General features: G+C 40.2%; 1 protein-coding gene across 1 annotated transcript in view; it reads left to right on the top strand.

Moving 5' to 3' along the window:
• Pard3b (par-3 family cell polarity regulator beta) overlaps positions 1–13,254 on the top strand; it is a 978,419-nt gene that overhangs the window by 824,842 nt on the left and 140,323 nt on the right. Inside the window, exon 20 of the mRNA XM_076865584.2 lies at positions 3,996–4,298. Within this exon, the coding sequence (XP_076721699.2) occupies positions 3,996–4,298 (303 nt within the window). The remainder of the gene's footprint in view (positions 1–3,995; positions 4,299–13,254) is intronic.

Raw genomic sequence — 13,254 nt, 5'->3', positions numbered from 1 at the left:
CTTCTAATTATATTTACTATGCTCAGATCTCTTCTCTTGACTTACCAATTTAAACGCTAACTTCTTGATGCCTGCTTCATAAGGCAAGGAAATCCTCCTGTGATAATGCTGTCTCCTAACCATCCTCCTTATTGGCTTTTGATTTTCATTAGTGATATTACTTTTATAGTGTCAGAGTATAAAATATTTAAATTTTTTCTATAATTATTGTTTGCACAGATGTTTAGCCTTAGCATTTACATGTAAATGAATGTATTGCTCACCTCCACACCTGCCAATCTACAGCCTCATCAGAGTCCTAGTCTGCTTTGCTATACTTAAAACTGAGTAATTTATGAAGAATAGAAGTTTACTTTCTTACAGTTCTGGAAACTGAGAAGTCCGACTTTCCAAAAGGACCCTCTCCCCTTTTTTGTTTTCAGTGCTGGGAACCAAGCCCAAATCCTCACCCTCACTAGGCAAGTGCTCTGCCACTGAGATACATCCCCAGTCTCCCACATCTTAACTACCACCATACGAATTAAGCTTCAACACACAAATTTTGAGGGATATTCAGACCAGAGGAATTCACGTAAATTCATTTTGACTCAATTCCTACTTGCCTACTTTTCATTATTAATTAGTTTTCCAAGATGGGTCAACAGGTATCATACCCACTCTCTATTTTTAAGTGTTCAAGAGTATTTTTCTTTTGTCTTTATTCACATTTGAAGCCAGCATTAATTTAATCTTTCTCCTTGAAAGAATGCTCATGCTTACTACATGCAATAATTTCTAATATTTTCTCTTATAATTAATTTCATTTTCTACCATGTTCAAAATTTAAAGGGAAAAAAATGCTGCTTAGATGTAGTATTAGATGGTGTGGATATAATGATGTAAGGTCACCAGTAGCTTCAGTTCTTTAAGTTCTCTCCAGAAATCTTCTTCCAAATTTGCTGCATACACTGCCCTGGGAGTTTGTTTTCTATGGTCTTTGATTTGAGGGAGGAGGTAATCCTGACAAAAGATCAGTTTGCTGCTTAGTGAAGCCTCAAGTTTTATTTTTATGGGTTTGGGGTTATCCTTGCTCCTCTGTCTTTCAAAGCAGATTGATTCTTCCCTCTCCCCATCTTACCTCCCTAAAGTTTGCTCACCTCCAGTGGGTGCTGTGTGGGTATATGTCTCCCCCAGCCCTGCCCCCAAAGATTTTCCCATAATTCCAGTACTGTACCCACCCCTGCCCTCAGACACTTCTTTTCTCAGTGAAGCAACAGTGGACTGTGGACAAAGAAATGCAAATAGGAGAGTGAAATTCAGAAGTACTATAGAAAAAAGAAACAACAAGTGTTTCCATAGCAGGGGGAGGGGGAAAGATTTAAATAATTCAAAGGTGATGTGCTCTGGAGAATGGGGAAACCAGGAGTACCATGAAATGAAAAAGGTTATATTATCATGGCTGTTTTGAAAAATAGATATTTTAACAGGTTGAGTTCCCAGTGGTGAAGAGACCTCCAAGTGGAAATGACTAGAAACAATTAGAATTCTCACACTGAATTGGGGCGGGGGAGGTCAGAGCTACAGAAACAAAATCGTTCTCTTTGACATTTCTCTCTTGAGAGAGTCTCTTCTGCCTCCATACACCCCCTTTCAGAGATTGCCTTGTCCTCCCCCACATGGAGAGACCCTGATATATGGCATAATAATGATGGTTCAGAGAAATTACTATTTCACCTACTGAGTGATTAATATGAAATTAGTTACTGCAACACTCAATGGTGCAGAGAAGATCGAGGAGGAATTTGGTTTTGTTTTAGAAAGAAAAAATACAAGATAAAATACTGCTTTGCATACACAGAGTACTTTTCATCTGAGAATCTTGACGCACTCAGCAAGCTTAATTAATGAGAAAACCTCTAAGAAAGAAGGGGGATGAAGTAAGAAACACAGGTTCCAGTGTTCTGTTTCTGTAATTTTAGAAAATCAAGCTCGGCATTTTCTTCTTCTGTTAATACACAAGTGTAGCCCCATGCAGCAGCCAGGAGATATTCATCTTGCTGCTGAATGATTTTTCTCGAAGGCATCCCACTTATGAGGGCGTCCCACAGAACCCCACCCCCTAACTTTATTGATGTCCTCCGCTCTATTTGCAATGGAAATCCATCCCTATCATCATAGTGCAGCAAGCTTTCTCTGATAATCGAGTCTGCACTGTCCCTGGAAAGATTATTTTGTTGCAGAATAGAGCAGGTTATCTTCTTTATCAAAAATTATTCAAAACAAACATCCATGAATCTAGGTCTAACATGTATCGAAAGGGGACAGGCAAGGCCTCTTAACGGGTACCCTACTGTGTAATCTTCCTTTCATCTTAATTCAAAATCCCTTGGAGATTCAAGTTGCCATATGCAAAAATATAAATTCTTCTAATTACTTGTATGTAGGGTACACAGTTGGGCCTACTCGAAAGAGACGTACAAACGTGCATGCTGGTATTTATTTTCATCTGTTGTGGCTTGAGGAAAGATGCTGTGTTTTTGTTTTTGTTTTTACTTTGCCTCCTCTATCTTTTTTTTTCTTCCTTTTTCTTTCTCCTGCCCAATTTCTTTTCTTCTCCCTTCTACTCAAAACAAAACTAAAAATAAAAACAAAATGCTTCCTGTCCAAAAAATACACACACACACACACACACACACACACACACACACACGCATGCACACACCTTGAAAGATCATGGCTTCTGAAGATTTTGACAACAGATTTGATGTTTGTCAAATGAAACTAGCCGCCATCTACAAAAACAACTGTTTTTGTTTGAAGGGGAGAAAATGCTAAGGAGTTTCAGGTTTTATCCTGTAACTCATCCAGGCCTTTTCTGTATATCCCCAGACATACATAGATCTTTCAGGTCTAGCCCACAGTCTTCTCACGTTCTCTGGGCCTAGGACTGCAGGCTTGTCCCCCACCCTTTCTTGAGCATCTTTCTTTAGCCACTTGAACTTGCATCGTCTCTCTCCCTCAAGCCAAATATGCTGTTCCTTGTTTGCCCTGTGACAGGAGGTCAACTCTTTCCTAATTAGAGACAAAGCCTTCTAGCATCATCAAGATCACCACTGTCTTTTAGGATGCCACAGTGGCCTTTCCATTTTGTCACATAACTGGGAATTTAGGAGAGCCAATTTAACACTTTCCTGATTAAATGTCAAATCCTCAAAATTCAGATGGATTTGGAATCCACCTCAGTCTATTTTTCCGTTCCATTCCCAGCAGTACACAGTGGCACTGACTAGCAGCAGCATTTTGTAATTTCACTGAAGGCTTTGGCGCTGTGGAATTCTGCCAGTAATGGTGTTTAATTCACTTATATGTGCCAATTCATCTCTGTCAGGAGCCTATTAATTTCTTCATTATTTTACTCTGTCCGTAGCCCCTATATAATGAGACACAATGATCCCTATTTGTGTAACCAAAAAACTTGGAGTCTCTTATAAATCACCCTGATCTCACTGCTTTTAGTGACCAGACTCTGTATTTCTGTTTTATATTTAAATCAATTTTTTTTTTTTTTTTTGCAAATTCTTTTTCCTAGAAGAATCCATTTTGGAACTCTAGAGCACTAAATAGTGAAGCTGTAGAAAAAGGGTTACATTCTGATTGGCTATTATCATCCATCCCTGTCCCAGTGAACTCTTCCAGAATATCTACCAGAGATGCACTGTTTCCACAAACACTTCCCAGGTGCAAGGAAGGAATGCTATCGGCTCAGTCATCAGTGGGCAAGATGTTGAAATACCTACATCAATGCTATCAGAGTAAAGACCCAGTAACAAATAAAGGTCAGAGATATAAAATTAATCTTCTTAGGCTGCCAGCATTTCTGCATGGTGTGATCCTGAGCAAACGAGGAAATGACAGCTGAGTGACTAGCAAGAGTTAATATAGACTTAGGAGAGTATTTATTGTATTATTATATGAAACTCATATATGTCTCTGCTACCTCTTGTACATTTTTTCAGGATTGGAGCAAAACATCAGGAGCTGAGGGAAAAGCAGGCCAGAGATCTTGTTGATTATGCTACTAGTGCAGCTGGGCCTGTGCACGATATGGAAGATGATGAAATGGACCCGAATTACGCCAGAGTGAACCACTTTCGGGAACCATGTGCATCGGCAAATGTCTTCAGGTCTCCATCTCCCCCTCGGGCTGGACCCCTAGGTTACCCTCGGGAAGGCCGACCACTGTCTCCAGAGAGAGACCACTTAGAGGGTCTCTATGCCAAGGTCAACAAGCCATATCATCCACCAGCTCCAGTTGACAGGTAATGTTACCCAGTGAAAGAAGAATGTAGTTTTAATTCAGTAAGTCTCAAATCATCTCTATGGCTAAAGCAGATAAAAATATATCCTTCAGTCTATTAAGACCGAAATGACACGGTGCCACAGACAAGCGCTTCACCTTGACCTACCCGTAAGGTATCAGCCATCAAAAATAAAACAATAACTGGCTGTAAGGTGGCATGAATGAATGGTGGTAGAGGAGTTCATGGTGCAACAGGGAGTCATTTTGGCAGGAATATTGTGACCGAGAACTAATGATGAAAACTTTGAAGGAATATTGTCCTTTCTCCGAGAGCCCTATTGTAGAAAAGACTTATTCAAGAAGATGGCACGAGACTTGGAGGTGAGGAGTCAGAGAAGAGAAGATGATGACTCTCAAGTAGGCATGATTGAAGTGGAGTTATAGATAGATGTGGAGTGGGGGAACAGGAAACTTCGGAATTCCACACTCAAGGAAGATGCGACTCTGTCTAGGTATTCACGGATGATCAGAGGTAGACAAGGAGATAATCTTAATGGTAGACGTTGATGAAGTAGAAAAGGATAGGAGGTGACAAGGACAAGATCTTTAGGCTTAGCAGCGAAGGAAAGAGATCATAGGATCATTTGTCAGTACAATCCAAATAGGTAGGGAATAAGAGGATTCCAGCTATACTTCCTGCCAAAAGTGAAACGCCTTGTCTCCCCGAAAGGCTGATCTAAGGGATTTTTGCTCAATGCCTTGTTAGGTGATCCTTGGGATTACATGTGCAAGGAATGGGTTGGTGACCTTCCTCTAGTCTGTCCATAGCCTTGCAATCTGAAGGCAGGAGGTGATAAGGAAGTGTGGCAGGCATGAGAGCTTTCGGTCTAGATGAAAAAAGACTTGTTTTCTAGATTTCTCAGAGTCCTGACAACCACCCAGTCCCTATTAGTAGCCAGCTTTTGTGTGATGGCATGATGTATCGGGTAGGTTTACTGTTTACATTTCCCCAGCTGGGCGATATTATGCACTTTCAATTAGGTTGGGGAGAGGAAGGGAAATCATGGCATTTTTATGCAGACTGTAAAGTGTAGCTTCACAAGACTGATTACCTTTCAGAGCCTTTCCAATAACCAAGTAGGAAGGAAGGAATAATTTTTAATCCTTACTGTCAAGTTTCCAGGTTGATAATATTAAAGAAAGATGGTCAAGTTTTTCTTTGGGACAAAATGAAAATATAAATTCCTCTGACTGTGTGATATAGCCATAATAACTAAGCTGCTAATTCAGAGGATTGATTAAGAGTTAGCCTTTTTTTTTTCTTCCCAGCCTTCAAATAAGGTTGAATTTTATCTTGTAAATAATAATACTGTGTTTCAGTCTATTCTGGCCTAAAGCATAGTCAATCTTCTTCCCTCTAAATCAGATAAGTTGTCATAGCAATCTTCTTTGCATATATCCCCTGCTAGAATCCCCGTGCAGAGGGACTGTTTCTTGGACCTTCTCAAGCTAGTATTTCCCATTACCAATTCCATAGAAATAAATACGAGGCATTATGTAAGAAGAGGTTCTGAAGCCAAATACACATGGGGCTTTTTTGTTAGGTCACAGGAACAGGTTTCCTCCTGTGGTCTTCTTAGACTTGATATGCTAACATGCATTTTAACGTTAAGTGGACCAAGCAACAACCAGCATTCATCACACCCCAGATTTTTGTCACCTAAACTTATTGTTTTCTCCTAGATCTGATAGTGATTTTTTTTAAAGACACTACATGGGACACACTGCCCTAAGCTAAATTTCACCCATGTAGATTTGACCAGAAAAGAAATTTCCTAGGATAATCTCAACTGTAGCCACTAAAGAATAGCATCAAGAAAAAAATAAGTTGTTTACTGCCCTGCCCAGACATCTCCATGACTAATAGGGTCTTACATTTGGCTCTGACCCCTATGTATTAATAAATGAGCTGAAACTGCTTTCAGTAGAGTTTTAGACTGTTGTCATACTTTTGGAAAGCAGATCAAAGGGTGGCTCTTTTTATTCAGAATTAGCTTTATTTGGCTCTTATCTTTAATTATACTTAAAGGCTGTTCTGCTTCTTCTTCTTGAAGTTTTACAGCAAGCAATTTTTGTCTTGGTGCAAAGTCAGCTTTCCATAATGTTATCTGTGACAATGGTTACCATGATTACTATCATTATTGTCCTTTAAGAATGAAATTCTGGCCCAGGTGAGCCTAAGAAGAATTCCTTTGGTGTCCCCAGTGTTGTCCATAGATAGCCACAGGAGTTCTAAACCTCATTTGCAATTAAAGGGAACCATCTTTTACCTACCCATTTGTTCTACCTTTTAGTAAGTATTTATTTGACACCTACTGTGTTGTAGGTGCTGTGGAAAGCTCTAGGGAAGATGCAAGGATGTTCAGGACATGGTCCCAATCCAAAGAAGGTCCTGTTCTAGTCAGTTGGGGACCAGCACCCGTGGAAATGGATAATTGCAATATCAATAGAAAAGGAAGTTTTTTTGCCTAACTCTGCCTGGGCTACTCAGGAAAGGCCTCCAAAAAGAGGTGATATTTGAACTGTGTCTGAAAGGGTTTGTAAGTATTGACCAGATGCGTAGGAAAATTGTTCTCCTTTCAGAATAATCAAGCATGTATAATGGTAGAGTGGCTGAGGGAAGCGTGCGTGTTAGGGAAGCTCAGAAGCCCAGACCACAGGTGGGAAGGAAAGTGGTCGGAAATGAGATGGACAGCAGGTCGGGGCCAGCGTGTGAGTGAATGGGTTGCATCTCATGCTGATACTTATTGACTGGGGGCAGGTGTTGGGGAGTCTGTGTTAAGAAGGGTCCTGAGGTTATGCCAGAATAGTGGTACCTGCCCCAAGCTCCAGAAAAATGAGTGGTGGCGTGTGTGCTGTGAATATTAATGTATTTCCCAATCCAGGGAGGCAGGGCAGTGCGGTGAGCACAGAGGTGTGTTACAGGAACTCAAGGAAGCTCAACCAGACAGACACCTGGTGAGAGGGGCAGATGGAAACAGAGAAGATGGGAGGGTTGGAGAGCTGCACCCGAGGCAGGCAGAGCCTCCCAGCCTTGGGAGGGGCTTACAGCCAGCCCAAGAGAGGCAGGGTGGGGTTGGGTAGCTCCCTCATGGTGCTAGCATGAGAGTAACCCTGGGATTCCAAGGCTGTCACCTCCTGCTCCTCCTCACCTCCTCTCTGGAAACCAAGGTTTCTCATGAGGCCTCCTGTGCTTCGCGTTTTCTTGTCCCTCTATGTAACACACCGTGTTCACCCATATGGCTCTCACAGGATTGCCTCATGTGTTTGACCCACAGTAGCTTCCTTTAGGGGCAACTTCTATCACCTAGAGCTGACCCTGAACCATCAGCCTTTCTCAGAAGAAAACCATGGCTTATAAAGGCTTCAGCTGTAAATGATAGTGGTTAGAACAAACCTGCGGCCACCGTGACGGAGACCTGTGGATGTTCTGCGGGGATCTGCACCAGCAGGACAGCACCTGGGGTAATATTGTGCTGGTGTCCCCTGTGAGACCAGCAGGTCGAAGGCTCCCACGGCATCTGGACATTAAAATTCCATGTGGAAAGAGGGTAGAATAGTCCCAAATAGGAGAACCAGAAGTTGTACGTGGCACTCACTGCACCACTGTGGTATCCAGTGTATTCGTTTTTGTGACTATTTAACACACCTTACTAGAGATTGCCAAATATGTCTGATCACACACCCTGTATTTAAAAATGATTTGGTGTGTTCACTTCTCAAAAGATGTGTGTTTATTTGTTCCTCTATGATAGAACTTACTTACCCCAATAACATATTATAGAAATTATAAAACATATCCTAAATATAGAATTTAATAAAAGAATTAGATTTTTTAAAATCCCAGCATAAGTAGCAGTGCTAATATTTCCCCTCACACACACACACACACACCCCAATGGAGTGTGTTCCGTTTTTAGAGGCCGCTGCTCTGGACAACAGGCTCCACCGGGGTGGGCATCTGGCCTGCTTTTGCTCACCATTATCCCCTCAGTTCCTAGGGCACTTAGTACTCCCTCAGTATTTTAGAATGAATGAATGAACGAATGGTTGAACAGAACCTGAGAGTGCCTGGGATCATCAGAGGTCAAGCTACTCATCAGAAGGATATTTTCCATAAAATCCCTCACAAGAGAACGTTCGCCTTGTGTTGACAATCTTCCAGTGACAAAAACACAACAGGCATTCTTTTTCACCTTTACACTACTCTAATTGTTCCTGAAATGCCTATTTTTTTTATCCACTCAAACACTATCTCTATCTAACATTTACCGTGGACCCAGTTGCCCTGCTGGACAGGGAACATGAGCTTCACTTATAGCCCTTTAGATACTGAAGTGATGGCTGTGACCACCTCCAGGGGCACCTGAACTCCAGGTGCTCAGCAAGCTCTGTGTTCAGAGGCGGCCTTGAAGAGGACGCAGAAAGCAGGGCATATGACCTTGAGAAGTTCACTGTGTGGTCATTTATTCAGTGCAAACCCCCTTGCTGTTTCAGTCCCTTCTTATCTTATACTGTATCCCTGTAGTCCTCTTGGTGGCCATTTTCTGAATACATTTAAGTCTTCCAAGTTTTTGATTCTGTTTCATGGCATGCAGGATCGGAAGCCACATTTCAGATATCGTTAGAAGTCAAGAGGATTTTTAATATCCTTTGTCTTCATCTTTTAAACTTTTTAAGGTGGTCTAAACTTTTACATCAGTTGTTATTATAGCTTTTATTGTACTTTTAAATTTAAACTTCTGGGTGTTTTTACTTGATTTATCAAGTCAGATTCCCCCATATATAATACAGAATCCTATGTTTTTGTGCGATTATTTTTTAAAAGGTAAGGATATTGTCTGTATCTAGGTTTAAAAATTTAGTCGTTAGGTTTAGCCCATTATTGTACCCAATAAAGATATTTTAAAGTATTGATTTTTGTCCTCCAATGTATTAGCTATCCTTTCTCGGTTATATCCTTCTCATACTTAATCATTGTAGACTCTTCTATGTCATTGATAAGATCGTCCATCAATGTCAAGTACCATCCCTGCAACTCATTACTTGCGACCTCCATTAATCAGCGCTCTTTGGGATCTTCACTCTGCTATTAATCTAGTCTACTATTATCTCGTCTGCATTCTCCAGTTCATCTGTGCCTACTGCCAAAGACTGAAACGTCTTACTGATGTTGAGGTGCACCATGTTTGTGAGAGTCCCTTGATTTACCATCTGGGAACTCTGACCGGCAAAGGAATTACATGCTCTTAGTGAATCTTAGAAATAACTCTTGCCTCTTCCAGGTATTCACAAATATTGTGTCTATTTAGACTTACGCAAAATAAGACTTTCTGTGATCCTATGTAATACTGGGCTCCGAGTATTTGATTACCAAATACTTATGGACTTACATATGGTGGATGTGAAGTTGCATCCTCAGTCTCCTGGGATGCTTGGATTCCAGGCGTACACCACTATGCCTAGCTACTTGTAGAAAACATTTATTGATCATCTGTTGTTCTCTATAGATCATACAAAAGAGTTTAGAAACAATCCTGACCCTCAAGGAACTCAGTCTAATAGCTGAAACTGTCTCATGAACAAAATAATCACAGTATAATATATTCTATTAGAATAGAATTACATACAGGATATATCATAAAAATTGTGAAATTGCAAATGCATTCAACTTGGAAAATACCTGAGGCTATGGATTGGTTTCTCTAGGACCTTGATTCAAATGTATTAATTTTTCAAAACCCTCAGTTTCTGAGAACATGAGGATACCCTATCGCCTATGGATTGTTTATGGCTTAAGTGAAATTAGCCCACTGCCTAGCTGAATTTGTGTCAGCTACTATTCTTTAGAAAGGCTATTGGACTATATATTATTGGACTACATAATATATTATCTGGGTCTATATTGAGAAGGTGATTGAACTGAATATAACTATTCAAGAAGGTTATTGATTATATCTAGCTGTTGACCCTAAGGTCATGTGTTTGGAACTTGTTAGATTCCATCTAATACATGGTCAAGTGGTGAGTGGTTAATTCCTACCTCCAGTACCAGCTCCTGCCAGTGGATTACAGTGATCAGAAACGAAAAGGAGAACAGAAAAGCAAATCAGGGGATAAAAGAAGAAACAACTAAAACACAGCTTAGAGTCAGTCATGCATCATCTGTGTTAAGTGAAGGATGCAGTGATTAAACGGAGTCCCTCTGGCGATTGTTTATTAAAAACCGTAACTCATTAGATATCCCTGAGCTGGTCATCAAGACTCAGGTTGTCTTCCTGTCACATCACTTGAATGTCCATTTGATTTGGAGCTAGGCTCCATGACTGTCCACAAAGAGGGCTAGCCAGTTTCTATAGGTCCCAGAAGAGCTATAAATAACAACACTGTGTCAAGTCAGATCTTGTTTGTCTATAAACAACTGAAAAACCAACTGACATATTTCTCTTACCTGTTAAGGAACTCAGGTGGCCCTAGACTCAAAAAGTGGCCACTTTTCTTCTCTTTGCCTTCTTCAGGGGTTAAGCCTCATTATCATATTACATCAAATTCTGTGATGGTTGTGGCAGCTCAGGGCTTCCTGTCCACTTTCTGGGGAGAATGACATAGAAGGGGACAAATGGCCAATGGAATATTCTAGTCAAGTTGATCCTTAGGAAAAGATTTCCCAGAAGACTCCACTGAGTTCCCATTGGCAAAAACTTTATTGAAGGACACTTCTAGATGCAAGAAGATTTGAGGAACAGCGTTTCCTCTTTCCCATAGACAGAGGCATTGCAAGTGGCTTTTAAAGAGTCCCTCCATGGAATCCACCACAAATAGATTATATCTAGATGACTTCTCTCCTCCCCCCCCCCCACTTCCTTTTAATAATGGAAGATTTATAGATTAATGGTACCCAGCACTTTGGTCAAATGTATTCCTATTAACTCCCTGTGGGATGTCATCCTTATTAAGTAGGCCCTCCTTTAAAAGCTCAGACAGAAATTTTTCAGTCTGAATCTCTTCTAATATCCCTTAACTAAGGCAACTAGGAGGATACACATTTCTGGTTTTCTTGATCCTTGAAAAAGTTTGTTTTGGAAATTTTTAAGATAAGAGCCATGAAGGATATAAAAAAAGCATTAACAGGAAAGCTCCCTAGCCAGGTGTGAACAGCTGGGTATGAACATATCTTGTGCTATCTGGGCATCGTGGGATAATTGATATCTCTTCATCACAACAGTGTATTAATTTCAGAGATTCAGCCTTTCTCTAATCCACAGCTTTGTCACGTATAGCTCATGTCTCTATCGCTGTTTGTCCCCAGTTTCCACCTGGTGATTTCTCCAGTTTATTTTATTTTAATTTAAAAGCATTTTAGCTCTTAACTTCTCACTGACAACTTTTTGGAAATTGTGTGTAGGAATTTGAGCAGTGAATACAGTAGATTTCTTAGAGATGTGTTTTTTAGATTTTATAAACAGTCCAAGTGATCACATCTCAGTTTGGGAATCCCAGTAATTAATGCCATTTCCATAGAGATTTGAATCATCAGTTAAATGAAGCAATCAATTTTTTTTCTTAGAACATATTACCAGCCATTTTTAAGTGACTTTTCAACAATAATGAGAAATCTCTTAATGAAAGAATCTCTATGACCAGATAAGTGCTAATAGTAACGGATATACCATTAACTCTACTTTCCTGCATCCCCTATTTAAAACTCAATGTTCTCATTAATTATTTTTTCATGTCCTGAGAGCCCTACACTTGGGACTCTGCTAGTTATGTTGCACTATGTTGTCAGCTTTCAGGGGTGACAAATGTAGACAAGCTTCTCCTTTCATATGCACAAGCTAGGAAAGAAGGTTTGATAATCAGTGACCACCCATTTCCAGGACTATTCCATCCCAATGCCCGACAGCAGGGAGGCATGTTTCAGGACAGCTTTGCCAAAGGGTTACTCTGATTTCTTAAAGTTGTCATCTAAGCATTGACTTAAACATTTTAAAATAAATGTCTTAAATCTTAGAAAGAGTCATCTAAATAATTTTGTGCATTAAAAGGAAGTTAAAAGGAGCTGGGGTTGTGGCTCAGCGGTAGAGCACTTGTCTTGCACATGTGAGGCACTGGTTTCAATTCTCATAACCATATAAAAATAAATTAACAAAATGAAGGTATTGTGTTCATCTACAACTAAAAAAAAATTTTAAAGGAAGTTATAAGGGATGTACCAAGTATCCTCATTTAGACATAAAATAACACAAAGAAGATAGAAAAGAATAATAACTTGCTGCCCCAGAGAGAGATGCAGTTGAGTGGCAGAATGGTGGTGATATGTTATGAAAAGGGTGAACCAAAGATGCTATGGGAGTATACAAAAGGGATGCAGAATGTATATCTGGGTTCTCAAAAGAAGTCTTCTCTAAGGAATGCATATTATTACCTAAGAACAAGTACATATTAATTGATTGGGCAGAAGAGCATGCACAAAGGCCCAAAGAGAAAGCCTGTTGCATTCAGGGAGCTGCATATCTCAGAAGAGCTGCAGTGCAGTGTGTGAGCAGGGCCAGCTGGAGGCAAGAAGGATGGCACAGGCTCCTTGTTAAAAACTACCTAACCTAAGATAATGCATCTGGACCAGCTCAAGTGCAACAGGGAACCACAACTGCATGTTCAGGTTCATGCCTTAGAAAGATGACCAGTCCTGTGGGATAGGACTCCATTTCACATATAAGAAGTCAGACACTTGGAGAAATTAAGAAAATTCACCTATGGTGACACAGGCAATAAGTTGTAAAAGCCAGAATTAAAACCAGACTTGAATTTAAAATCTATGCACAAGCTTTCATCAGTATTAGAGTTATTCAAACTGTATGTTGTAATCCATTAGTACATCTTGAAATCAATGTAGTGGGATCATTGAACATTTT

This window comes from Callospermophilus lateralis, chromosome 9, assembly GCF_048772815.1.
Source record: "Callospermophilus lateralis isolate mCalLat2 chromosome 9, mCalLat2.hap1, whole genome shotgun sequence".
Lineage (NCBI taxonomy): Eukaryota > Metazoa > Chordata > Mammalia > Rodentia > Sciuridae > Callospermophilus > Callospermophilus lateralis.
The sequence above is the reverse complement of the archived record's forward strand: the minus strand, read 5'-3'. Positions and strand labels throughout refer to the sequence as shown.